Source organism: Truncatella angustata (genome assembly GCF_020726525.1).
Source record: "Truncatella angustata strain MPI-SDFR-AT-0073 chromosome Unknown BKA67scaffold_9, whole genome shotgun sequence".
Taxonomy (NCBI): domain Eukaryota; kingdom Fungi; phylum Ascomycota; class Sordariomycetes; order Amphisphaeriales; family Sporocadaceae; genus Truncatella; species Truncatella angustata.
Genome location: NW_025763389.1, coordinates 1,169,462 through 1,195,525, shown reverse-complemented (window position 1 = coordinate 1,195,525; position 26,064 = coordinate 1,169,462). Strand labels below are relative to the sequence as shown.

At 48.0% G+C, this 26,064-nt stretch overlaps 7 protein-coding genes across 7 annotated transcripts; 2 read left to right on the top strand and 5 right to left on the bottom strand.

Annotated features, from left to right (window-relative positions):
• Positions 1-4,923: 4,923 nt before the first annotated feature.
• On the top strand, positions 4,924-6,785 carry BKA67DRAFT_663273 (MmgE/PrpD family-domain-containing protein; the record flags this gene model as incomplete). Its single annotated transcript, XM_046108152.1, has 2 exons — positions 4,924-5,220; positions 5,394-6,785. 2 exons carry the CDS (start codon positions 4,924-4,926, stop codon positions 6,783-6,785), a joined length of 1,689 nt encoding a protein of 562 aa, XP_045953418.1.
• A 94-nt stretch (positions 6,786-6,879) lies between these two features.
• BKA67DRAFT_580866 (uncharacterized protein) lies at positions 6,880-7,558 on the bottom strand. Its single transcript, XM_046103889.1, has one exon. It carries the CDS (start codon positions 7,488-7,490, stop codon positions 6,993-6,995), a length of 498 nt encoding a protein of 165 aa, XP_045953417.1. The 5' UTR covers positions 7,491-7,558; the 3' UTR covers positions 6,880-6,992.
• Positions 7,559-9,520: 1,962 nt separating this feature from the next.
• Positions 9,521-11,923, bottom strand: BKA67DRAFT_418872 (uncharacterized protein). The gene has a single exon (XM_046096806.1). The coding sequence runs from the start codon at positions 11,773-11,775 to the stop codon at positions 9,619-9,621; it is 2,157 nt and encodes a 718-aa protein (XP_045953416.1). The 5' UTR covers positions 11,776-11,923; the 3' UTR covers positions 9,521-9,618.
• A 643-nt stretch (positions 11,924-12,566) lies between these two features.
• BKA67DRAFT_580862 (HotDog domain-containing protein) lies at positions 12,567-14,160 on the top strand. Its single transcript, XM_046103888.1, has one exon. It carries the CDS (start codon positions 12,856-12,858, stop codon positions 13,837-13,839), a length of 984 nt encoding a protein of 327 aa, XP_045953415.1. The 5' UTR covers positions 12,567-12,855; the 3' UTR covers positions 13,840-14,160.
• A 683-nt stretch (positions 14,161-14,843) lies between these two features.
• BKA67DRAFT_580861 (uncharacterized protein) lies at positions 14,844-15,585 on the bottom strand. The gene has a single exon (XM_046103887.1). It carries the CDS (start codon positions 15,115-15,117, stop codon positions 14,851-14,853), a length of 267 nt encoding a protein of 88 aa, XP_045953414.1. The 5' UTR covers positions 15,118-15,585; the 3' UTR covers positions 14,844-14,850.
• A 4,954-nt stretch (positions 15,586-20,539) lies between these two features.
• BKA67DRAFT_580859 (uncharacterized protein) lies at positions 20,540-22,144 on the bottom strand. Its single transcript, XM_046103886.1, has 5 exons — positions 21,691-22,144; positions 21,515-21,637; positions 21,154-21,453; positions 20,909-21,076; positions 20,540-20,855 (listed from the first exon to the last, which is right to left on the bottom strand). The coding sequence occupies exons 1-5, from the start codon at positions 21,977-21,979 to the stop codon at positions 20,803-20,805; spliced, it is 933 nt and encodes a 310-aa protein (XP_045953413.1). The 5' UTR covers positions 21,980-22,144; the 3' UTR covers positions 20,540-20,802.
• A 696-nt stretch (positions 22,145-22,840) lies between these two features.
• On the bottom strand, positions 22,841-25,497 carry BKA67DRAFT_418819 (uncharacterized protein). The gene is made up of 6 exons (XM_046096805.1): positions 25,325-25,497; positions 24,428-25,275; positions 24,199-24,371; positions 23,836-24,149; positions 23,575-23,786; positions 22,841-23,522 (listed from the first exon to the last, which is right to left on the bottom strand). Exons 1-6 carry the CDS (start codon positions 25,344-25,346, stop codon positions 23,013-23,015), a joined length of 2,079 nt encoding a protein of 692 aa, XP_045953412.1. The 5' UTR covers positions 25,347-25,497; the 3' UTR covers positions 22,841-23,012.
• Between the last annotated feature and the right edge of the window lie 567 nt (positions 25,498-26,064).

Sequence of the window (26,064 nt, the reverse complement as noted above, 5' to 3'; positions counted from 1 at the left end):
GGTAAATGACCTACGGACTGCAGAATATCTGCATCAATGATCGCAGCCTCACAACGGGGCTATGCTGTGCCACGGTGAAGTGCATATACCCGCTTGACAGCGCGATACACAACATTGCGAGGCTATGACGATTAACTGACCTTGCATTTGTTGGGACAATCGTCTCGCAGGGTCTCGTGAGACTCGTTGACATGAGCTTGCTTCACGGCATCGAATTTCCATACGAATTCGGATGACCAGAACCCCAATTGGCTACACAGCCGGCAGCGAGCAGGTGCATACCAAGGTGGTTGTCTGACGATTGTATACCAAGCCTACTCTAACAATTATCACAAACAACATTACCTTTCGCCCTAGGACTAGCTTCTGTCTACGGATTATAGTAGCCCGTTTGTGGGTATATCGTGCCATTTAGCCGCTATTCCAGCGGATCTGGCGGCTTCACGAAGTGCCCGCTGTGGGCCAAGCTGACAGTCAGGCGCCCATTGCAAAGTCACCTGAGCCTCAAGATGATTATTATCGAGAGCCATGAGTCATACCAGATATTCGAGCCTCGCAGGGCTATTCGTCCCTATTTTATCGCGAATAGAGTCCTTGACCTAACTGAAAATATTTCCTTGGAGTCAACCCATAACCCCAAAAGTCAAGGGCGTTAGACACCCGTTTATAAATTATAATCATGAGAACCTTGACTCAATGCAGAGGAGACGTCTTCAAGATGAATCACCACAGTTGTGTTACTGGCTAAAGCTTTTGGAGTATTCGATGGAACACTCAATGATATAACGCGCAGAAGAGCACAGTAACTTGATACATCCTTCACATCTTGAGGCATAATTGCATATGGAAGCGTGGCTCGATGATATCTAGATTATACTACAGTTGTACACTTGCCCTTACACGGATGCTATAATTCATTGTTACCTTGCCCTCAGAAAACCTAAAATGATGTATTGTTATTGATAACAAGTTGTTTTAGTTTCTGGCGTAAATATTCAAGTTACATTAGAGATAATGTATGTATTAGCGTTGCAATATAATCACTCTACAGCCGGATGCCTACCCTTAGTACCATGTATGATTATTGCCGATATCCATTGAGCAGTACCAACAAGACAACACGATTCGATTCTGTGAGGTATGCGTATATTTGAGCCACAGTTGCGAGGCAGGTCGTATTTCGTTTGTCTGCCGTAAAGGCAAAGCTGTTACTTTATTAGGCGAACCCCAACGGCCTTGCCTGGCGACTAAGGCAAAGCACACGCAATACCACGATTGTAACGGGGTACAGGATGCGCTATCTGCAGCCCATAGTTCGCCATTAGGAAATGCGACCTCCATTCCACCCTTTGATCTGGCAATATTTTCTCCACTATGATATTAATCCAATAAGGTCTTTTAGGGCTTCCGAAGTGTTTCACAGATGGTGTAAACACTTTACCCAGAGTAATCGCGGGCTTGGTGTTGTCAGCAGCCGATGATAATATCCTGCCCTTGCATACCCAAGCCCCAGGCGAGAACACTCAGATCTTGCGTTGTTTTCAGAATCTCTCTATGCAGACGCTTGAACGTTTTCCAGCCTTCACCATAGAGCAGCAACATGTTTACGCCCACCAGCCCGGGCATACAATACGCCATGTCTTCTTCGCGTATTGTCTCTCGCCTAGCTGCCGAAGAGAGTTTGATAGCGATAGGTGTAGTGGTAGTCACTCCTTAGCAAATACCCAGGAAGAATCCCTATTATGTTCGATTGCAGTGCATAATAGCCTGCTCGTGGACAGCTTTCCAAGATGGCTCGGCAGGATGAAAGTCGCATAATCGCTTTGTTCACTAGTCTAGTGTCTAGACTTAGTTGATTCAGACTTGTGTAGTCGACCTCCGGATTGCTCTCCGAGCTTGATAAGAAAGAAGTCATTTCATTGATACTGTTTAGATTTGATTGATCGAAATCTGCATCGGTGATCTGATGGTCACTTTCCATACGCAGTGACCTGGGAGCCGCGATGTTAATTCCCTCTTCGTTCTTATACAAGAGTAACTTCTACATAACTCTACACACGCTGGTTTGACAAAGCCTGAAGTTGGGCGGTCTAGAGGCCTGAAATTGGAGCTTCTAAACCAGTCAAAAATGGTAAAGCTTGCAGAATATACTAACGTGCCATCTTAGCCATAATAAGACCGTAATCTTAGGGACCCGTGACTGGTTTGTGTCTATGCCAATAGAACGAATCAGTTAGGTGCTGACTGAACAAAGGGGAATATGTAGCGTGGCTCAGTGACACAGGATCCTATCATCTGTCCAGAACGAAGGCCGCTATATTTTCATAGCTGTCATATTCTTCCCCGATAATATCCGACCGACACGAAATAGTTCTCTTGACCGGAAAACCGCAATTGTGGGGCTTTGGTTCCTGTGTATAAAGCCACTGAGGTAATTATTCGTCACAGAGGTGATCAACAGACGGATATTGTATGAACTCAGAATAGGCTCGCTGGGCCTCTGTTCCAGAACACTGATACAGAGAAGCAATATCTGCGAAGCTCACTCTTCAATATTAGCTTCATAGGAAATTTGCGAGGGACACATGAGCTTTTACCTCAAGGTCTGAACATTACTATTCCCTTATCAACAGGGTCTATAAGCGGCAGCACAGCTAGAATGGATGACAAAAACTCCGCTTCAGCATTGTAAGCAGCTGGTCTGTAAGCATATATTGCAGAACTTACGCTGGACGCCATTGAATTGCATATTAACATTGCCCTGGAAGATGCCGCATGATCTTGAAATTGGCTGTTAGACACTGTGGTTCAATTGATTGGAATTTCAAGCTGGGCTCTGTTACAATCGGGCAGTTGCCCGACTGCTGAAGAGCCATTCGGTGAGTTCTGTTTCATCTGAATGACAGAAAGCCCGAAGGCCGCACGCTTGTCGGATTTTGATGATCATTAGAGAGCGGCAATTGACAATGCCACGATATTGATTTGAGCAAAGTCATTTCAAGAGCAATTAAGCAAGTTTGGAAAGATCTCATGCTTTTTGAAAGAGTGTCTCTCATAATCTGAGAACCTTGCACTCAAAGTGACTAATAGACTGACTGATTGCTATATTACGCCTCAAGAACTTACGCTTTTTAGTAGCGACAACGGGCTCGTCGATCTTTTGGAAAATGTCCGGATCAATCGTAATTAATCATGGTGATGAAAGTTGGAATGTCATTAAATACGTATATCGCCTATACAGCGGTAAATTAATCTAACGAACGACCAGGACATTGGAGCTGCTGCTGCTTCAGGTCTACTTGGAATGGCTAAAGGCCAGATCCAGAAGATCGAGGCAGGCCGGAAGAGGGTAAAGGAACCTCCAAGGGCCTCGATGATATCTCTAAGTATTTGGAGGCACTCGTGCAGACTCTCACCTTGGTCAAAGCCGAGGACCGGTTGTTGACTACAAGCGTTACCCAACAAGTTACTGATGTTATAAATATTGATGAAGACCTGAACACGTTATCTAAGAGGCTGAGAGACGACCAGCAGAAGGAAGTAATGCATCATCTATTTATTGCAATTTTGTCTGGCGATGTCGATGACGAGCAACACGCGAGCATATCCACGCGCCTCCAATGGTCTAAGTCTATATTGATACTATATATTGAGGTCGCCCAGGTCGAACTCATCGGAAATCTTAACGACGGCTTCGCAGTCTCTTCGAATGATTCATTAGGGACGAATGGGAAAGTCAAAGAAAGTTTTGGAAGATATCTAGCTCTCCTGGACGTGGTACAAGACCGAACCACAAGTCCTGGTGGGCCTAGAAGCATCTGCAGCCTTTATGACAGGCTATTGGAGTTGAATTGCTATCAGTCGATGTTGAGCATGTTACCTCCTTCTGTATACTATGTATCCTATTGCTAATTTTTCATGACCTGTCTCTAGTGTTCACACAAATATGATTAATACTACTCCGCTTGTGAAGGATAAGATGAAAAAGTGAAATATAAGTATAGCTTTAATCTATTTCTAAACGCGATTGCTATATGGAGCCATGCAATCAGAATCATGGAACAGAATATGATAAAAGTACGTGCAATCGATGCCTAGTAACTTAGGGCGTAGGTACGCTGCGAACCAAAAGACTTCTCTTGCTTAGAGAAAGACATGACAGGTCTACTCGCCACTTTGGGGCAGGACGGATCCTTCCCCAAACTGCATTTCTGTCTTGCTTGTGGAGGCTGCTGATCTTACGTTGAAGTCACTTTTCGCGTTTTGCGTAAGCCATGTCGATTCACTTGCCATAAGCTGCACTGTTCGTAAAGACTGTGTACATCTGCCCTTCGACGTTACCATACTCAAGGGCTTATCTAGGCCGCCAAGGTTTAGACTATTACACCAAATACGTTGCCATCTATTAAGGCGGGAAACGGGAGCCCTTAGCGAATAGACATCGAGTGGCCGCATCCCGACGACCCAGTATGTGCTGCCATGCGTCGTGGCTGGGGTTCAGCATACGTCCGAGTCCTTTTGGAGGAGGTCCTTTGGCCCGCTACAATGAAGTCACAGGTCGCGAGCCGAGGATAACGTGGGTGGGGCAGGCTTCCACTCTGCCACTCGACCTCCCCAGAAAAGAATGGCCAATAGTCTAACCTTGGAGGCGGGTCCCGAGGCTTAAAGCAGGCTGGCTCGCTGGAGATGGTTGGGGTACAAGCTGGAGTCGGCATTGCGCGGGGGCCTTTGGAGGGTTAAAGCCATGCTAAGCCCACTGTAGCCGTTTGGCAGGTGTTGGTTGCTTGTTGCATTGATTCGTCAATTGACTTTCCTGACCTCTTTTTATTTTATTATTATTTCCGTTTCCCGAACTGCCTCCAAACACATTCACTCTCTCTCCGGGACACTGACGAGACCAGACGAGTTGATCGCTCAGACAAGATGTCTGCTGTCAACCGAAGCCTGCGCACAGCCTCGAGAACACTGCGTATCCAGCCCAGCAAGCTGCAGAGAACAGCTCCTCTAGCCCTCTCAGCAAAGGTCGGAGCTGCCCCTCGGTCAGCTTCAGCTTCTAGTTATCTTGCGTCTGCCGCGGCATCACGAACAAGCTCCTTCTCCACCACAGCTGCTCAACAAAGCGCACCGCCCGCAATGCCTGCCGAAGGAAGAGAATACGATCCTGAAATCAAGGACATTGCTAGCTATGTCCACAACACTCCGGTCGACTCTGACTTGGCTGTAAGTTAGCCTTTTCAATGCCTTATGCCAAGCACTCTCATCTCATCTCATCTCATCTCATCTTATCTCCTCTCATCTCCAAAGTCCTCCTCATTTACTTGTACCCCGCGTCCCGCACTCCCACAAAAAAAACAGCCGCGGCTAACCGTTGATTTCTGTTGTCACAATAATAGTTCGACACAGCACGATGGGTATTCCTCGACACATTGGGCTGCGGTCTTGAGGGCCTTAGATTCAAGGAATGCACAAAGCTCCTGGGGCCAATCGTCCCAGGCACTGTCGTTCCCAATGGCCCCAAAGTCCCTGGCACCGACTTCCAACTGGACCCTGTTAATGCCGCCTTCAACATTGGTGCTATGATCCGATGGCTCGATTACAATGACTGCTGGCTGGCTGCAGAATGGGGACACCCTTCCGACAACCTAGGTGCCATTCTGGCTGTCGCTGATTGGATCACGCGAACAAACAAGGCTGGTGGTAACCTCGCTGGCGGCAAGCAGTTCACCGTCAAGGATGTCCTCGAGGCCATGATCAAGGCACACGAGATCCAGGGTGGCTTGGCACTGCTGAACTCGTACAACAAGGTTGGTCTTGACCACGTCGTGCTCGTCAAGGTCGCCAGTACTGCCGTTGTCTCCAAGATGCTCGGCTTGACCGAGAAGCAGACTGCTGATGCTGTCACCCAAGCTTGGGTTGACGGCCAAAGCTTGCGAACCTACCGTCACTCCCCCAACACCATGTCGCGAAAGTCCTGGGCCGCTGGTGATGCCTGTCAACGTGCTGTCAACTTGGCCCTCAAGGTTCTCAAGGGCGAGCCTGGCATTCCTACCGTTCTCTCGGCACCTGTCTGGGGCTTCTATGACGTCTTGTTCAAGGGCAAGAAGTTCGAGTTCCAGAGACCATACACGAGCTACGTCATGGAGAACGTCCTCTTCAAGGTTTCCTACCCTGCCGAGTTCCACTCTCAAACCGCTGTCGAGGCATCGGAGAAGATCCACGCCATCTTGAAGGAGCAGGGCAAATCCGCCGCCGACATCAAGGGTGTTACTGTCCGAACACACGAGGCCTGCGTTCGCATCATTGACAAGCAGTTCAAGCCCATGGACAACTTCGCCGACCGTGACCACTGCATTCAGTACATGATGTCCGTCATGCTTGTGTTCGGTCGTCTCGAGGCCACCGACTACACTGACGGTGGCGAGGCTGCCACTTCCGAGCTGGTCGAGTCTCTTCGCCAGAAGATCAAGTGCGTCGAGGACCCACAGTTCACCAAGGACTACCATGACCCTGCTCTCCGAACCATCTCTAATGCTCTGACGGTTGAGCTCAACGATGGCACTGTCCTGGACGAGGTTGTTGTTGAGGCTCCCCTCGGCCACAGACTACGAAGAGAAGAGGCCAAGCCCCACATCCTCGAGAAGTACAAGAGACATCTTGGACACCACTTCTCCGAGAACAAGGTCAAGGACTTGGTTGCCCTTGGCCTCGATGGCAAGAAGTTGGAGTCCTACCCTATTGACGAGTATGTTGATCTGTATACCGTCAAGGACAGCAAGTTCTTCTAAATGTACTTTCATTGGCGTTGTCTAGCCGGGCTACATCATTTCAGAATTTAGATTGAATGATATATAGATGATATCCAATTATATTAAACCTCTCCCGGAGTTGAAAACTCATTTGATCCTCAACAAGGCCTCCAAGCGATTGAGGAAGTATGGTATAACCGCCGGTCTCTTTGCTCAGATTGACTCCATCAGGATTTTATCAATTCTTCATCTCGACGAACCCGTGAACTTCAAATCCTCGTTGCCCACTACAGTGTTCAACACATTGACACCGTTGACCTGCCCATTTCCGCCTTGCATGACGGCCGAGAAGCTATCCGCCATCAGCTGAACCCCGGTCACAAAGTCCTTCTCGTCAAACTCGCAATGCCCACCATTCGGCGAGTTGTCCACCGTCTGCAGCGCCCCGATCTGGTCAGCGCTCAGCCCGGCCGCCGACGCAGCCTGCTCGTACGCCTGGACGCTCTGCGGGATGCTGCCCTGCAGGGAACTGAGCTCCTGCTGCGTGCTCTGGAAGTGGATCCGCGTGCTCGCCACGACGGCATCGGCGTCGACGAAGTCGACCTGCGGCGCCAGGCCGCCGCAGTTCAGCAGCACCCCGTTGCCCTGGAAGTTGGTCATGTGCGCCGGCACGAAGAAGCCCGACAGCATCAGCGAGCCGCCGGACACGCCCGTGAAGGAGACGGCGGAGGCGTTGAACGCCATGACCTGGGGCAGGACGGTGCGGACGAGGTCGTTGACGGCCTGCGCGTGCGCGACGCCGTCGGTCCGCTGCAGGCCCGCGCCCCCGCCCCAGAACAGGTTCGGGTCCGGCGCCAGCACCGCCACGCCCGCCAGGTTCTGCTGCACCGCCTGGTTCGGGAAGTCGAAGAACGACTGGCCCCCGTCGCCGTGCAGCAGCACGTTGAGCCCCAGCGTCCCGCCCGTCCCGTTGGCCGCCTGTGCCGCCCCGTCGACCCCCGAGTCCGTCGTGAACTGGTCGGCCGGGCCGGAGATCTTGAAGCGCAGGGGGAGGCCGCTGTGTGTGCTGGGCGTCAGCGGTCCGCCACATCGGAGACAAGGGAGAAGGAGAGGAAGAATCCGGGAGAGACTCACTTGACCTGTGCTGTCATGTCCAGGATGGTCGAGCCGTCAGTGGCGGTCGAGATGCCTTGTGGGACCTGGGCTGCCTGCTGGAATGCCGTCTGCGCCTTTTGCCTGCCTCCGCCGCTGGTGGCCTTGTTCCTGGCCCGAGAGTTGAGCTGAGGGCCGGGGAATGCCTCGGCCGTGGCGAGGAGGCCAATGGCCAGGAGAGATCGAATGGTCAACATTCTGAAGAATTAATGTGGAAGAAGAATGACTAAGTAGCTACCAAAAGCACGAACCAGTCGCAAGAAGAAGCAGAAGAAACAAAAGGAGATGGGAGAACGAAGTTTACAAGAGGCAGACCGAGTCACTTCTGTCCCTGAATCGTGGAGTTTCTTTCTTTTCTAAGAAAATCTGGGGAACGATTATATAAGAGATGAGAAACGAGAGAACGAGACGGCTCCTCCTGGCATTCACGCCGTCGCAGTTCCACCATAACCACCTTCCAGAAGGGTGGCGGCACCGCACGCTGGGGAGTGTGACCATGTCGCCCATCTCTTGACAGCAGCCCTTGCACCTTGAGCCGCAATGCTCCCTTTCCCTTCATAACCCATCGGTGCTGGCTGGACTAGGCGAAGAAGCAGAAACGCCAAGTGCCAAGGAATGGCAGAGCCCTCTGCACTTTGCCGGCGATTACGCCCCTCTTATGGCCACCAGGCCAGCAGCCGCGGTCATTTCCACGATCAAGGTGTGATTGCTGAACGCCGTTGGAAGCATCGTCTCAAAAGTGTCAAACTGAAGTCGTTTGAGGATACAATTTTCTGATACAAAAAAAACGTCTGTGGTGTAGGCGCTGGGCGTTGGCTGTCTTGGCGTTTGAGGAAGCCCCTGTCGTCTCCACCCGCCAAACTTGGGATCGCCAGGGCTAAGTCTAAAGCTTGTTTGGCTTTTGGAAAGCAAACGGCCCTAGTCAATTTGAATCATTAATGAATAACGGCATGTGCAATTGAGAAGGGACTCGACGGGGCAGTGACGAGATGGACGGGGACCCATGCAGGGTTATGTGTTGGTATCGGCATTGCAGTTGCTGTTTACAGATTTTCATGGTCTCGCTTCAAACCCCAGATTCGTTGCTGGTAATGGTTACAAAATTCATAGCAGCATATTGAGTTGTCTAGATTGCTAGCAGGCTGTAACCCACCGTTGAAAGATATTTAAATGATTGTATAATGCCAGGGTACACTGTCTGTCCATAGCTTCTCATAGTAGCTTCTTGAGCATGCTGTGATTATTTTTATATCTGGCTCCGTGTTGCCCAGACGGTAAAAAAGAGTGCTACAACGCCACCGTCGAACACCGCTCAATACGAATAGTCGTTGAGCCCCAGTAAGAGAACGCCGCCAATGCATGTGACTTATGTATGTCGATTATGTACAATAAACACAAAACGCTAATTGCTGGTCCGTTGGTATAGGTTAGTATAAAGGTGTCCTGGCAAGCAGTAGGCACAATAATAGGTGTAGTCGCCACGGGTTTTACTATTGACAGCGTAACCCGAGCCACTTGCGTCATCCTGGAGATTCTAGTAAGGCCCGCTTCGAAAGTCCTAATCGCCTATTGGGTTCTAGCGCCATGTTGCTCTTATTCCATGTCATGACAGCAGGTGGCAGATGGGCTACAAGTTCGGGAGCGTGCCCAATCTTGTGTTCATGCCTTGCGTTGCTATCTGTTTAGAGGAACGCGTCCGGATAAGTAAGCTTCTCTAGTCTTACTCAGCAGGTTGGGGATCTACTGTCGGTGTAATTCCATGCTTGTTGATCATATGTCTCCTCCAATTATCCTTTCGAGGGAAGGACTTTCCGCCTTTGAAGTATTGACATCCCTCTTGCGTGCAATGGAATCCCTTCTTCTTCTCATGTTTGTCGTTTATGTGTCGGTCAAGATGCGTTTTGGTCCCGAACTTCTTGCCACAATCTTGGTAGAGACACACATGCTTGCGATCGTGGTATCTTTTGTGGTGGTTCAATTTATGGATCTGATCGAACATGCGACCACACTCTTCACATGTGAGATGTGGTTTGGGAGAAGAGGATATTTCGGGCGGAGATGCGCTGCTGTCAGGTTGCAGCATATTCGAGGGAGCTGGGGAAGGTGAAGACAGCATCTCAGTGGCCGGTGTACGTCCACTTGAGGCATTGGTCAATGTCGTTCCTGCAGGGGTGGACCAGTCAGAAGGACCGTCCGTGGTGAAAGTCTCGTCGATGGCGATTTGCGGAGGTTGCTCGAACGTTTGGATATATTCGTCAAAATCCCCCTCCACGTCGTAGTCAGACTCGTCGGCATCGTCGTCGTCCTCCTCCTCTGCCTCGCGTACAGCTGGGTTGTGTTGTACATGTGCTTCGGGTGGGGTAGAGGCACTATACGGAGGAGACGTTGGCGGCGAAACGGATGTAGAAGTCAGTCGTGTCAGCTCGGCATTTGTAAAGACGGCCTTTTCTGCAGCGTTTGAAGGTCTCATGATCTCCATTGGGTTGACTGCACTAAAGCCCGCTGTGTCATTAGGTGGAGAGTGGGATCCGCGTACAGCCGAAGTTCTGTCGCCATCGACAAAAAGACTGTCGTCCAGTTCCATAGGCCCTGGAAGATCAGGACTTTGAAACCTCGTTGGCTGTCGAGTCGCGGACTGATCAGCAAGCGTTGGCTTGCGCCGCAGGGCCGAAGAAGGGAGCTGGGGATCCGAAGTAAACTCTGTTTGCAGGGAATCTAGCCTATGTGCAACAATTCCAGATGTGTCCCCCGAGGGCCCACGCCGCTTTGCTCTTTTATGTGCATGCAAATCAACACGGCTTGAATCGCTTATTTCTTGAGGTTCCTCGAAGAGCTCAGTGACCGGACCGAAGCTATGATCGCCTTCCAAAGCCTTGTTACTAGAGCCTTCTATCGAAGTGATAGGGACGTCAGGATGGGTTGGCGAGGATGATGGTTGACGATGACCTTCTTCCATGGCGATTTCCGAGACACGCGTGGATCGTTTTCTTTTTGGCAATAGGCCTTGTTTAAGACGACTCCATGTTGAGCCCTTACTATTCTTGCGACTTTGGCGTGCTTGCTTGAGTTGCTCTTCATACAACTCTGTCATCTGCCGTGTTGGCCCACCCGGGGTAGGTTCAGCCTCTGGTTCCGACTCCATAATGATGTTCGTATCATAGTAATCTGCAGCACCACCCTCCGGGCCAGTAGTTGGTGGAACATAGGTATCAAGAACTGTATCCTCGAGATCCTGCGGGTGTGAGGTGGAGTCACCATTCCGAGTGGAGTGGTCGTGATGGCGAGCTTGAAAGCCGCCAGCATTGACCGGGGACTCTCGGTCATGACCTGGGAATGGTTGTTGGCTGTAGTCCATGCTATACGCCCAGGATGGCATCCCATCAGGATCGAACTGGCCGTCTCCTGGCCATGGCTGAGAATCCTGTTGATGGTCCGAGTCGTGTGCAGTTTGAGGTTGCTCAGCCGAGCGGTCTAGTCCAGACAACGATAACCTTCGCTCAGTTATAGATGGCTTATCACCATCTGTAGATTCGTCATGAGACCGCCGCTTCCATCGAAAGTATAGGAAGCCTAGGACGATGGATATGATGGCAACCCCGACGATGGCGCCGATGACAGCCCCGGCGATTGCGCCTCCGCTCATGTCTGACCGTGGTGCAATTGCAGCTCTGGAGTTGAGATGTGGGTCCATCCCGCCTGATTCCAGGCGCCTCCGACCTATTCGACGGATTGTCTCCAAGTTGGGGGACTGCAACTTCAGGACGGGTTTAATGAGCCCCGCTGGACGAGAGGAGGGCACCTGGACAAGAGGGTCCATGTTTCCGAGCGCAGTTCGGGTAGAGTTGGCGCCTGTAGGAGATTGTGCCCCGACGCACATGAAATGAGTACCCAGGTGCTTGGTGTGGCGTGGTGTGAGATGAGGTGAGGTGAGGTGAGGTGAGACGCCCAGCGAGACCTGTAGGGCAGCGAGACGGGTCAGCTACAGCTATAGCCGCCCTTTGGTTTGGCTGCCTCAAGAAGCCGATGTTAGCTGATCACGTCGACTGATAGATATGAGCGATTGACGATAACCACGAGCATGTTTGACGTGTGGTTGATGACAGGACGTCGGAATTGGCCCTGATTTCCAAGGAACCAGGTTCAGCCTCATCGGCGGCTTGGGGGCTGCTCCTCCTAAAAGAAGACACCCTGAGCGCGGTGGCCGAACGCTGGACCGTTCCTCGAGGCGTTGGAGTCCTCCCAACCCCACCATTTGATTGTGCTGAGGGCACGGATCTGGAGAGCAACTGTTAGGCCGGCATCTGCGGGGCTCGACAGCTGCCGCCAATTAAATGCAGTCGAGAGGCATCCCAAATTACTGCTCTAACAAGGCGCCGTTGTCCCTCTCTGGCCTGTTAGACGAAAACCAACCAATAGTGCCGTCGAATTTTTCTTTGCTGCGCCACGAGACCAGCGCTAATCTGGAGAACAGAGCTGCAGAGGTCCACCAAGCGAGCAGAATGCAGAGTGCAGCGCGCCATCGCAGGAAACTATTGGCGCTGTCGTACTGTGTACCTCCGTCGCCAACTGATCCCCTGCGTACAAGTGTAAGGTTAGTACATGGTTACATAATCCCGGGCTGTAATGTGATTTACGCGCATGCCACATAAGTTAGTAACCTTAGTCACTACTGTCGGCACGCTTGACTGCGGTACAGCTTGCACAGCACACTGCCCTGCACAGACGCGCAGAGACCAAAGGCCAAGGCTAACGGCGGAATTGCCATTTGTCTAGGTTACTCAGTAACTAGATAAGCTTTTCTATTTTGCCTGGCTTGGTTTAGTTTAGACCTGCTCGCAGCAGTTGAGTGCCGTCGATTGTGGTCAGAGTGCGGTCTGACTCGATTCTCCCCAGAATGTTTCAAGCTCGCCCCCCATACACCACACATTTTTGAGACCAGCAGAACCCGGGGGAGTACATGCAACTTACGATGCGCAACAGGCCGGCAACCATGGTTCGACCACAGCAGATCTCCAAGCTGGTAGCGCCGCCAGTCCCCAACTACCAACGGCTCCTACCGATTGGAGGCCCACGATCTTGCAGTAGTAGCTTCAACCTTGCTCGAGTGCCGAGGTTTACCGTGAGGGCATTCACGACAACACCACTCCGTCGCGATCCTCAGCAATTGAATCCCCAGACCCTGGCAGCCAGCTCGACAATACCCGAAACACAGCCTCTGCAAGAACCCAAACCCGACCGCTGGCGTCGCGGCTATGTATACGCAGCGATATTCCTGCTGGTCGGGACGAGTATAGGCTCGCTCTTCCGACTTTCCGTCTCGCCGCCCCCCTTACCAGAACCTGGCACGAAAGAGGATGAATACATCATTTCTGACATCCACGCGACAGCCGAGAGCCTACCCATCGTGCAAGCTCTATCATCCGACCCGTCGTGGGAGTCGTGGCACGCCTATGAGGATAGAAGCCAGGGGCAACGGAACCCAAGCATCACATCAGGCCCGCTCCAAGGATGTCGTGGTTTGGCATATCAGCGCATATTCTACAACAAGAACACGGGCGAGATGACCAATGTTGTATATTTTGGTGCTGCGCTCAGTGGATTTCCAGGCGTGGCACACGGCGGCATCCTGTCAACCATACTGGACGAGAGCCTGGGCAGGTGTGCGATTGCACGCTTTCCTGCGAAAACAGGCGTTACGGCAAGCCTAGAAGTTGCCTTCAAGAGACCCACACTGACCAATGCGTTCTACGTGGTCAAGACGGAGCCAGTCATCGCAGAAGAGGATGAAGTGGTAGGTAAGGACGGCACAAAGAAGAGCGATCGTAAGCTCCGAGTCCGAGGGTCCATTGAGACATTGGAAGGCAAGGTCTTGGTTGAAGCAAAGGCGCTTTTTGTCGTGCCCAAAACCGCCAAGCTTAACAGCATAGGCGAAAGATGGTAGGCGCAGGCCGGGGAGTGCCGCCACTTTGCTATTGCTTAAACATACGCTGTAGAAACAGAGAGACCTCGGTATTCTGTAGATAAAGGTCCATGTACAGCTTTGTATTAATCCATCCATATATATGGACTCAGACTTGTTCTTCATCCAAAACGATACTTATCTTTCGCATCCGCTAAGTTAGTAATTACGGGGTGACCGAACAACGTATGTTGTAATTTTCCCCCTTTGACATACAAGGCCTCGCCATCCCAGTCTGTGACTGAGACTATGCATTATTTCGGGTAGCACACATTCAAGATCTCGGTCATACCTTGAGCCAACCAGAACACGCAGAACAGATGGCAACTGCAGGCTCGACCTGCCAATCCGTACGAGAACAAATACTTGTTTTAATCTGATATGTCTCTGAAAACAACTCACCATGCTTATATGACCGTACCGTGCGGGTGCCACCGCGTTCACATTGCTCAGAAACACAGCATCGAAGCCCGACCTAGCCTTATTGTGTTGGAGTGTCAACTGTCTCGGGTTCTCAGCGTTCGCAATATGGCGCCGTCATGGGGCAGACAGGTAGGATCGGCATGAAGCCGAAATGATAGCATCCGTCAGGCGCAGCTTTAACTTGGCTCCCACTCACTTGGTTGTATTCGGACCCAATGTTGCAATCCCGTTAGTTGGGATGTTCTGATGAGGTCGAGCCTTTTTTTCCAGCGGGATATCCAAGCCTTATTATTCGTGGGTGATCCTTGGCTTTCGCGGCATTTCCGTAGACCCTCCCGTGTGCACAGGTTGTTGTGATCAGGATGAAATGACCGATACGGTTCGATATCGAGCTGGCTATCGTAGATTCGCATCTAATGAAGCCGACATAGATGCGAATCTACGATGGCTCGCAAGATACTAGTACATAGGCACAGCCATGTGCAGAAATACGTAGGTGACGAAGCTTTCTCTACTGTGCTCGCTCATATTATTCCGTATGGCTCGCCCGAAAAAAAAAAACACTAGAGTTTAGTAGCTGGAGAATATCTGGAGAGGACTTGGCACAGGATTATGGATTATAAAATCGCTGGCTGGCATCTGAGACCTTTCGGCCTTACGTGGCATTGTCTCCTTTGATTCTATGTACATGCCAGGATTGCGTGTGAAGACATCGACACCGTGTCGGGACATAGTAAGGGAATAGCCCAATGTAGCCATTACACCATCAGTGGCGACCACTGCCAGACTCCGGCCGACTAATTCAATGACGAGACCGCCAATGAAAGAATTCATCATGTTGTTGTCAAGATTTCACACGGTACGAAGCATGTAGTGTTGAAAATACTTCGAGTCGCTTTACTAGATTGCTTGAAAATGTATAATATCTGAGCCTTGTCTATAAGGAAGATTCAATGTAGACGCCCGTTGTTCGTAGCCTTGTGCCTATCATATTAGGTCATTACATGCTTCGTAAGAAATTCCGGCACAGCCATATCAATCATGTATAAAAGTTGCTGCTGAACGCGCGCAAAGCCCTGTGACGCCACTTGACCTACGGCGAAACGAAGCAAAAATTGAGCAATATTCCTGAGGCGTACCGCTCAAACAGGTGGCCGTGTCACGAACACGCTTCCCTTGACAAGCTGGTCAGCGGCGCATGTAAAAGTCCACGGAGGGTACGCTTGACGTTAAGTGGACTGGCACTAATCTAGGTTAGGCTACTGTGGATATGGCCAGATCTGGTAAGTGCTTTTTACTCAGAAGAGTGACCCAAAAATGTAAAAACATACAACACCGGGGATTCCCCAGTGGTCACCCACCTGAGTACTAATCCAGCGCTTCCCAGTTTATCTAGGGCAGAGCGGACGGGATGCCGAGTTTTCTAGGAGCTATGGTCGTATGTGATATTTGGGTGTTGTAGCAAGATACATATAGATAGACCTTTAGGGAAAGAAAAGAAGCGTAGAATAAAGAAAAGACAACACATATAACACGGGGGATTCCCTAGTGATCACCCACCTACTTACTAATCTAACGGTTTAAAGGCTAATTTACCCGCTTTAGTACTACTAATTATAAGCAACCTTTCCTTTAAAAAAGGAGGTCTTATATCTAGCATTTAATATAAGCGAATACCGTTTATTAAACGGTATTATTAAAAACGGATAATAACGGAGGAGTTGTAGTTTCGCGTTTAAACCTACCTTATATTAGCTCTTCATGTTAAAGTACCGTCCTTATCTATTAACTATTTCTAGTAAAATGTGTACGGCTCTTGCTAGCTCAGGTGCCAACCTCTCTGCTACGTTTAGAAGTACGTACTTTTAGCGTTAGATATACGCCCTTGCGGGGTTCTATTAATTAGCATTCTTGTTCTCCAGATTTCACCTATTTTTAGCTATACGCCAGGAGGGAGGGTGTGTCCAAGAACTCTTCCTTCTATAGATTATTATTAATTATCATTAACTAGTTATGTCCACTTGCGGTATGCGTGAACGAGACACGTGCGCTCTTTTGACTCTATCCATGCATTTAGATCTCGCATTTAGCTAACCAAATCAGTTTGAACCACTTGATATCTACTCTATAAGACTTGCCCTCCTATCCACCGCTCCAAATGCACATGCGATTGGCTCCTCAATATACCGTACGCGTTTTGCATTATATACCGATAGTGGATAGAGCCCCCAATAGCGTATTACTCACAGACGACTATAGCTTTCCGAGATGAGTGCTCGGAGGCCGCAATCTACTAAGGGGATGTGGGAAGCAAATAAGGGGTTTGTTTGACGAACATGCTTTAAAAAAAAAAAAGTCGAAGGCAGCGCAAAAAAGACGACCTATCGTAACCTTCTCAGCTAGCTTGAGTTCAGAGGTTCATACGCAACGCAACGTCGGTTGCTTAACAGCCTATCTCACAGTGTAGATGCTCACCATGTCCTAGCAAAGCTCAGCTAGAGTATCGGCTTCCGAGATACACAGGTAATATTCATTTTTAAAAATGGCGACCCGCAAAGTGACATAACTCGCTTGCTAAATAATGACGTTAAAGGAATTTATTATAATATTTGAATTTAAAGGAGACAGGAAATATAAAATGAATGAACGGGAGCGTAAAACTCTTTATATAGTGCTCTAGCATCAGAGGGATTGACACGAGCGAGCACCAAAGCCCGAATAGGGTGATCCCCTGTTTTGCCACATGTCTACTATACTAGTAGATTAGGTTGGCGCCGCGAACCATTGAGTATCTCAGTCGGGACTTTTACTGAGAAAGCTAACACCAAATCCTTCCTCCGCCAGCCTAATATCACAATCGAGTGCAATAAATGAATCCGCTCCTGCCTGCCGTAACACAGAGGCTATCAAATTGAAGTTCCTAGCCACAGCTTCACAGAGTGGCGTGACTCCTGCGACATCTGCGAAGTCGATGTCCGCTTCAGCTTCAAGTAGGATCCTAATACATTTTTCTTATCCATACGCTACAGCGCATTGTAAACGTCGGCTCCAAGAGCCATCTCGTATGAGCGTTAATCTTTGGACGAGTTAGGGTACTCAGAATTGGTATGGCGGGTAGTCTTCTGCGAGAAGTGCTCTAGGCCATCCACTGATACTCTTCTTTCTTGATATATAGGGATGTACACGAGAGTTGTTGTAAAATAAAGTTTGTTGAAGGGGAAATGACTAACGGATAGCCACCAGAAAGATTCAAAACCAATCGACAGACTTGAACTAGACTGAAAAAATTATTTGTCTCTCATTAATAGTAACGTAAGTAGACCATAAAGTGTCCTTATGTAAGGATGCCGAGTTCCACTAAAATAAGCCTTCGTAAGATCCGCGATTGTCATCAGATACCTCAGTTTTTTTTCTTGTTCCTTTTTTTTTTTCCCTCTCTCTCTCTCTCTCTCCGTATTATAAACTGTGCTTTTCTGTAAGCGTATAAGGATCATTAGCAAGGCTATGTAGAACGTCGTGATGATCGATGGCAAAAGCACGATATGCAGTAGTTCGAAAATTGCTGCGGCTGATCCTAGCATTGAAATTGCAACACAACTACGGTCAAGTCTGAAGTGTTTATAATGTCGCAGTGTCACGTTCCCATGAGATGTTCCGCTAGATGATCGTTCCGGCATAGCAACGTCCAAGACTGGAGGTTATGGGATCAGAAAATGGTAGACCGCACTTTCTGTTCCAAACAGTGGATACTTGGAGATATCCAATTACCGGGTTGAAAACGAATTTATAAGAGACGCTTGCGCAATCCAAGATGTTAAACTTACCTCAACTTGGCAATGCCGCTTGAGCCGACATTCCATACTTAGCGTGCTTGGCTACGAACGTTGAAATTATTGTATTGTTATGTTCTTTTGAGTTTCTTGTTCGTTTTCTTGTGGTTTAACGAACATCTGACAATCAAAAAAGTCGAGAGGACTCGAGCTTCCCTGAAACCCTGGGCAACTTATAGATGAATTTGTGGTTTCTTATACCCTCCAGGAGTCCGACATGTCCCGAAATGGTACCATATTCTAGCTTCATGTCTACTATCAAGTCTAATACGACAATACATTACAGGGCGTCTATTTGAAAGTACGACTAGTCTGGGGTCAAGACAAGCAGATATTATAAGTGCTGCGAGGCAGCAGCTGCCATGAAAATTCTTTTCCCTGTTTCACCAAGCTAACGCATAAAAATCCATTCAAAATGATATGGCCTTATCTAGGTGTGAATTGCCCGACAGCTTTTCATGCTTTAAGCTCCATCCTCCATTTTATTCACTTGCTTGCGAGCACTTCATATTAAACCGCAAAATCTATCTTCATGGAAACACATTATCCTTTTATCATCCGCCAAAGGCTAAAGGACATAATGCCTGATGAGAAAGCGTGGTTATGAAGGTAGTAGTGCGAGAAGGGCTTCTATGACCGGTGTCACTTGGTCCCTAAATTCAAGTTATTTTTTGGTGGCCATTTATTTAAAAGCATTATCCTCTGGCACATGAACTTAGCCATTCCTTTCCAAATTTACTGTCGAGCGTAACATTCAACAGTTGTGTTACGTGCTTATGTATAGAAAGGTCGCTGTCCTGCAACGGGTCCCGGTACCCAGGTAGCTTCGCTTCAATCAGGAGGAAAGCACGGTAGAGGCAAAAATTTACCATTCCCATCCTCCGGCTCTTTTTCTCCTTCCTTTGTACCCTTCGTTTTATTTTCTCCTAACATTCTTTCCATCCTTACTACTCTGTCCAAATTATGAGATCTGGAGGACGGGACCACGAACACCGATCTCTCCACACTCGACCCCTGAGTTTATTCGCGGACAGGATTAATCCAATTTCCCTTTCAAAATGACGATTGCCCATATTTAACCGGAGTACCATGACAAGTTGCCACAAATTGCCAATTACTTGAAATCAAAGCTCAACTACTAGAAAAACATGAGATTAAACGTGTAGTCGATACTGGATGGCTTCGACCAGATATTATGCTATACGATGAGGATGACCTCCGTTTGGATCAGACCTTGGAGATCATGCGCCACGATCTATTTTAAGCACGAGTCTATCCATGGGTGGGGTCAATTTCTTGGTTCATGATTTGCAACGGCAGTCCATGACTATGGCGGGGAGGTGATCTACGTAGATTATTGTTCGTAAGTGGACGCTACAAGAAAGCGGCTCTGTGACAGTGGGGTTTGTCCTATTGTTCTTGAATCTAACCTCGTAAACAGCTACGGCATTTCCGCGTGCCTGAGTCCTCCTAGTAAACTGGTGATTTTATATGTATGGACATTAACTTACAGTTGATAGTCAGGCAGTATCAAGGATTGACAACTCCAGAAAATGAGCCGCGTATAAGCGCGTACGCCGAGGATTTTCCATATTCTTTTCCAACGTGATATGGCCAGCCAATCGGCACGGAACTGCGGCTCAGTTGTCAATCGCCACTACTCCAGAACAACCAGGCCACACTGTCCTGACCGGCGAGGGCGGAAGGATCCGAAGAATATAAGCTACTAGGCGGAGAAATTGCTAGATAGACGAGGTTGGTGAAAGAATGGATCGAGGAAGTCGACTAGAGACGGAGGTTCTTAAAAAGAATGACGCGACTTAACTAGTACCTGGCCTAGATCGGCGTGGTCGCTTTACTAAAATGTGATTACGGATATGCGAAAGAGACGGTAGAGTATTTCGTCCTATACTATAGAAAATGGATAAACTATCGTAAAGACTTACTTAACTATATATAAAACCGGAGAGGAAGTATTTCGTTCCGTTTAGGCGGGAAGATAAATAGCGACGATAAGGACTAGATACTAGACGTGGAAGTAGTTCGGGCTACGATTGAGTTCGATATAGCGATAGGTCGACTATAATTAACAGCAAGGAAAATAAGTAATTTAGGATAATAAAGAACACAATCATGTATAATAGTAGAGACATCCCTAAAGCATACTAACCTAGCCAGCAGGTCGCACTTTAGCCGCCGAGGATAGGACTCTGAACACTTGGAGAAGCTAACTTCAAGCAGAAATTAATTGGCCTATAGAAGGTACTGCTGAATTTCGCAGGCGTTGAAGCGGGTAGCACCGTGTCTCTTAAGAAGCAGGTGTTTAGCATCAGACTTTGAATAAGAAAAATTGGCTATATTCTCGGCCAGAGGATACAAGAAATTCAATCCCGAATTAGAATGCTATTTCAGTCGAATCGAATCAACCGTTTTACTACATGATAATTTTATTAGTTTTCTAAAGATATTTACATAGGGAGCAGAGAGGTGAGGTTCTTAAACTTCTGGTTGAACAGGGGTATCAGTCACTGGCTCTTTATCATGTGCCAGTTTCCGTGCCTCGCCCAAGTTTGCTGCTATAGAACAGACATTTCAAAGCAATGACTTCGCTGTAGCAAACAGTCCTGTTATGCTTACTCCGAAAAAGAGCCACTTTGAACAGCCTGTCAACCATACAGTACTCAAATGTGTTTTATTTGATGTCCTTGAACTCCTCAAAGATGGCGGGAAGGAACCTTCCTAGGTCTGTCCCAGCTTGTCAGCTCGTTATATAATCCAGTCAAATACTTCAAACTCACGTGTCATTTCAATGTTACAGTGAACAGCAAGATCATGGCCCAGTTGAGAATTTCCGTGGTTGTTTGAGTCAATGAAGAAGCGCGAACGGAGCTCGCGGTAACCATTAGGCATACGGCGGACTTGGTGCATCAGGTATGAAATGCCATCGAATTCCTCCACGGAATAGTCTAGAGCACCCTTTGTGTTAGTATTTTGGATGGTCAGCGACCCGGTGTGGTCTCTGAAACATCACAATCGTACTCACCTCCAATCAAAACCTTGCCAATGACAATCGTCTCAATACCCAAATCTGGCCAAGCAGTCGTATTGAAACCCATCGACTCAGGCTCTACGAACTCAATGCTCAGCTTAGCAGCATCGTTACCGACGTATTCATCAATGTATGAAGTGGCTCCAATGTAGCGTTCAGCATAAGTCTCATTGGTCCAGTTCTCACTATATGGCGTACGGTAGGAGTACTGGTGAGCGATGGGGTTCCACAACTTGTAGCGCTGGGTCTCAACCGAGTGCCAGCCAAACCACCAATCATACTGGTCTCCGGTCACTGATTTAAGTTATATTAGTATGAGGTAGAGGTTCCATGGCAAGGATTTAAGATTCTTTACCCTCTGGAATTTCGCTGCGGACGGTGATCATGAGCGTCCCATTGGCGCTAATAGCCCAACCGTTCTCAAGCTGAAGGTATCCAGGTTGCTCAAGATACTTGTGGGCTTCCCAAGCGGAGTAGGCTGCGGTTATTAGCGATTATATCGTAGCAAATGGTACAGGATCGGAATCCTACTGAAAGCGCTGGGCCACGGGCTGCCAGCCAGGCCGTTAACCAAAGCATCGGAGATCGGCGCAACGTTAGGGTTGTAATACTTGGCATAAGGCAGGTCAAAATCGGCTCCTTGGAATCCAATATAGTAGTCCGTGGTAGAGTTCTCAAGTGCAGCGACGTCGGTCGAGATGACCTCAGCGTTGACTGTTGGAGTTGCAGAGCTAAAAGTAGCAGCAGGTTCCAACTGACGGCGGTTGATGGCATTGCCGTTCGCGGCAGCGGCCAATGAGAGTGCAACAAGGGAGAACATCTTGAAGATTATACACACGAAGTACTATGTAAGTTGGCAGGTTTGAGGATCGAGAAGACCAGATTGAGAGTGTGGTTGATGTTTGATGCCGAATTCTGTGACCTGGAGACGAGGCGATTTGCTTATTTATGTCTATTCTTGATATTTCCTCATTATTAATTTCATGAACGTTTTGCATTCTCTATTCCCGTTGCAGTACCTCGGGAGAATCTTCCGTGCGCTAGAAAGCTCTATGGATGCTAAGGCGAGCTTGTAATTCCGAGCATGATAATTCCGGGTTGGCTAGAGTAGGACACTGACCCAGCATACTACAATATTATCCTCCACTTTTTGCAAAGCGCTTGTCGCGATTTGCTGCGTACCCAGTTAATAATTCCGGTGTCTAACTAAGCTCTTCATAATTCCTATAACTAACGAGGTTCCCTTTCCAACGATCAACAACGCATGGACAACACATTGTAATTCGCATACGACTAATCTGTCAGAATTTTCAGATTGTGGGTTTAGTGACATAATGAGGCTATTATGAGCAGCCCTCTGGAATCGCCGGTAGTTCTTCCATAATGCTGTAGTTTGCAAGCTGCATTGTGGCCGTCGGAGAGAGCCGACCAAGGACAATTGGGCCAGCACGGATCGGCATCCAATATGGCTCGTAAAAACCTATTGATTTTGATACAAAACTGTCGGCGGTGACCACACAGCCCAGTATACACTTTTCGCGAAAGCCTTATCTCCATCTAGTTTGCGATCGTAGGTTTCCGTCTACAATACTTACCTTTAATTATCAAGCTTGTTTCTTTATTCCTGGAGACGCTATTACGAAATTAAATGTTTCTTCTGTTTTTCTTTAGCCTTATGTATAACCGAAGTAAACATCTTTATTTGCTAATAGCTGGCCAGTGTTTTTCCTATATTGCATCATCTGCAGACTATTCAGGGCGACAACGTTGTTGTCTGCCCCAGTAGCGATCGAATGACGCGAGATGTGCATCCCGGAACATCCACGGCACGCATGGCAGGAGAAACGCCACATCTAACTCGACCAATCCCAATTTATGGTAGATAGATCGATACTCCACTCCTCATTCATCCAGGCCGTATCCGTCAATGGTTGAGAAAAACTTAGTGATCGCTCAGACAGTATGCTCTCAACCGCTGCTTCAATAGAGTTAGAACCAGAATCACGCAGCGGAATTCTTGTCCCACAATGTTGTATTTCGGATATATCAGCTGGACCATGCGAAAGGCACACATTTTCAACGGACGATTGTTTCGTTTGATCCAAGGATTGCGAGGGCAGCCGCTCATGTAGGGATTGTCCACATGAGAATCGTCTTGACATAGTCGCTTCTGCCCTCCTTAGTAATTGCCTCAGTTCGGACAGCGAGTTGGTTACGCCCGCGCGTTCAGACATTCGTTCCAAGCAGTCCAATGCCCGGCTTGTGTAAGATGAGTTGGTACTATAAGAAATCTCATCCTGTAATACTGCCACAATGAGGACTTGGAATGCCGTCTCAATGTACAATTCATATTTGCAAATCCACTAACAAAAGTAAGCATAACTCTTGTATTCATCTGGAGACCATCATTGTTACCTCGTTAGATGGTTGAACGGAGAGAACGGCTTCGGTCAGCTCTATAATGCAACGTGACGCAGAAATGCAACGTTGGCAGGCATCATGTACAGCCGAAATAATTGCCATCATGTTTCTTTGCTCCATCAAATCCGCTCGGTCGCTTCGCTTTTTGAGCTCTAATGAGAGTAGAAGGAAAGGTCTAAATGTGAGACAGGTTATGTGAAAGTATTCTGCACCCCGTAAACATTAGCTGGAAAAGAGACGAGTGATTTTACTTACGATATGATATAGCGATTTGTTTTAATCGCTTACTCCCTTCCTGATTACGAGGATGATCGACGATTTCGATTCCTAAACCATCTTGTATTACTTGGGCAGATGATTGTAACCTCCTGGCGATACCGTATGCAGCTTTTAGGTCTGCACCTATGGATGTCCTTTGATTGCGGTACAGTTTATGGATTAGTTCGGTAATAATGCATAATTCTACCGTAGCCCGCTCAAAACTTGAACGACTGGGGAGCGCCAGATCTAGGGTACCCCTGTCGAACGCAACGAACGCAAAAGGTCGCCCAAGGGCCAAACCAACAAAGCTGCCAAACTTCTTCAGTGGGTTTTGCACAATTTCGGAATTTTTCTTACCTCTGAAAGCAATACAACGTCCAAAAAGTCCTTACTCTTATTTCGGATTGCTCTTTACTCAGCCATTGGCCAAAAACACCCTGATGAAGACCGATTGCTAGTGCTTTATGAATAGCGTTTCCCAAATACAGGTATCCAAGATTCTGGTCCCGAACCATAAATTGGTGATAAGAGTGGACAGCACCAACGGTTAGTATCCAATGTTGTGAGAAATGAGGAACCAACTTATCAGTAACAATCCAGCTTGCACAGCTTGGAAGCTGAGGGCGTCACCTGCGTAGTCTAATTCCCTCCGGGCCTTAGCGGCAAGAGTATCCGTGCAGCGCGCAGGAGAGCCTTGCGCTGATCCAATTGCCATTGAGGCGAGAAGGAGCGCCTTCTCGGCATGTGGCAGGACATCATCGCCTCCAAAGTCGTATAGCAGCTCCAAACTGTTTTTTAGCTCTTCAGAAGAAACAACAGGGAAAACATGGTGAGTGATGCGCAGGAATGTTTCTGTTAAGCTATTCGCAACTTCGTACCGAACGAACGCTTGATTGATACTGTGTCCCAAGCCCAGGGTTGCCGGCCTTGTGCACTTGTATGTGTTGAGATCGTCATCGACCTCTTCGTAAGACCCACTCGAATGCTCATGTTCAGCTTCCACAGACACCTCCGGGTCAAGGTGAGCGCGGAAGTGACGCCAAAGAGAGATATTGGATGAAGGACCATATACGACCTCAGGACAATTTGAAGAATAATTTCCTTTCGCATGTATAATTCTGATGCAGTTGAATATTTGTTCCCTCGAAAGCGCTGCGTGTACACCTCTGACCTGAGAATCATATAAGATTGCGAGAGGCGCCTGGGTGGTTCCATCAGGCATCGATGTAGTTACACTCGCGATATGTGGGGAGCTTGGCTGTCGTCCAGAACTTGCACCTTGGTGACTCTGACGTTGCCTAGTCACAGTCCTATACGAACATGGTAAGCTGCGTTTCAGACAGATGTCGCAAGGATCCAGGCCATTGCATTTCTGCTTCCGCCGTCGACAGCCTTCGCATGCCTTAGAAGCATTACGCCTTGGTTTTCCAGTGCCTACACAGGATCAGTCTAAAATTTCTATCGCGATAATGCCGCAAAATACCAAAGAGACCGGATTGCGGCATTGCGGTTCCAGTCGGACTAGATTCTCAAGGGACGATCAAAACTACGAGGAAGCTTTCCCCAGTACATGCGAAAATTATTAGGTATGGCGATCGAAAGATCGATGGCAATTACGTTGATGATTATTTCCGATACGATCAGATTGCATTACGGCCAAGTATTATTTTAGAGAGAGAAGCGTTTAATTCCGCCTACTTAGCAGTTCTAAAATCGTCGCTGCCTCAGGGACTAGCCCTAAAGCAAGGCCTTCTATTTGCAATTTTACTCAAGGCACATTGGTTTACTATTAGATTAGCCGCTAAATCAGTTAAATACAAGTGACGGAATTATCTCGTCACTACTTTTGTAAGCGTTATACCTTTTTCCTTAAAGCTTGAACTAGGCTTTTAAAGTGGGACTGTAAAATACTTCGAGGGATGCATTAGCACTAAAACTCACTATTAGTCTTATTAGTAATACGTAATCTTATGCCCTTTTTAGACTAAACTTATAAGATTTTATAATGTTATTTAATATCTTAATAATTAGCCTTTAATTCGATGTAGTCTTTATTAATTATATTTATAATAATAATAGTTTTTAATAAATAACATAAATTTCAAGATAAATTAAAAAGATTTAAAGGTTTATGTCATTAAGTTATATTGAAGTAGTGAGTGTTGGCTGTACTATTACTACAAGGGAGCTAAGTGGGTCGTACGACCTTCGTCGGGGTTGTTC

Coding starts and splice junctions, on each gene's coding strand:
- BKA67DRAFT_418819 (XM_046096805.1), bottom strand. CDS start 25,346: ATGCCGCAATCCGGTCTCTTTG. Junction 24,372..24,427: donor TGCAAGCTGGATTGTTACTG/ATAAGTTGGTTC, acceptor GGTGCTGTCCAC/TCTTATCACCAATTTATGGT. Junction 23,787..23,835: donor ACAAATCGCTATATCATATC/GTAAGTAAAATC, acceptor TACGGGGTGCAG/AATACTTTCACATAACCTGT.
- BKA67DRAFT_580862 (XM_046103888.1), top strand. CDS start 12,856: ATGCAACTTACGATGCGCAACAGGCCGGCAACCATGGTTCGACCACAG.
- BKA67DRAFT_580861 (XM_046103887.1), bottom strand. CDS start 15,117: ATGATGAATTCTTTCATTGGCGGTCTCGTCATTGAATTAGTCGGCCGG.
- BKA67DRAFT_580859 (XM_046103886.1), bottom strand. CDS start 21,979: ATGTTCTCCCTTGTTGCACTCTCATTGGCCGCTGCCGCGAACGGCAAT. Junction 21,638..21,690: donor CCCGTGGCCCAGCGCTTTCA/GTAGGATTCCGA, acceptor TAATAACCGCAG/CCTACTCCGCTTGGGAAGCC. Junction 21,077..21,153: donor TGGCAAGGTTTTGATTGGAG/GTGAGTACGATT, acceptor AGGGTGCTCTAG/ACTATTCCGTGGAGGAATTC.
- BKA67DRAFT_580866 (XM_046103889.1), bottom strand. CDS start 7,490: ATGGCGTTCAACGCCTCCGCCGTCTCCTTCACGGGCGTGTCCGGCGGC.
- BKA67DRAFT_418872 (XM_046096806.1), bottom strand. CDS start 11,775: ATGTGCGTCGGGGCACAATCTCCTACAGGCGCCAACTCTACCCGAACT.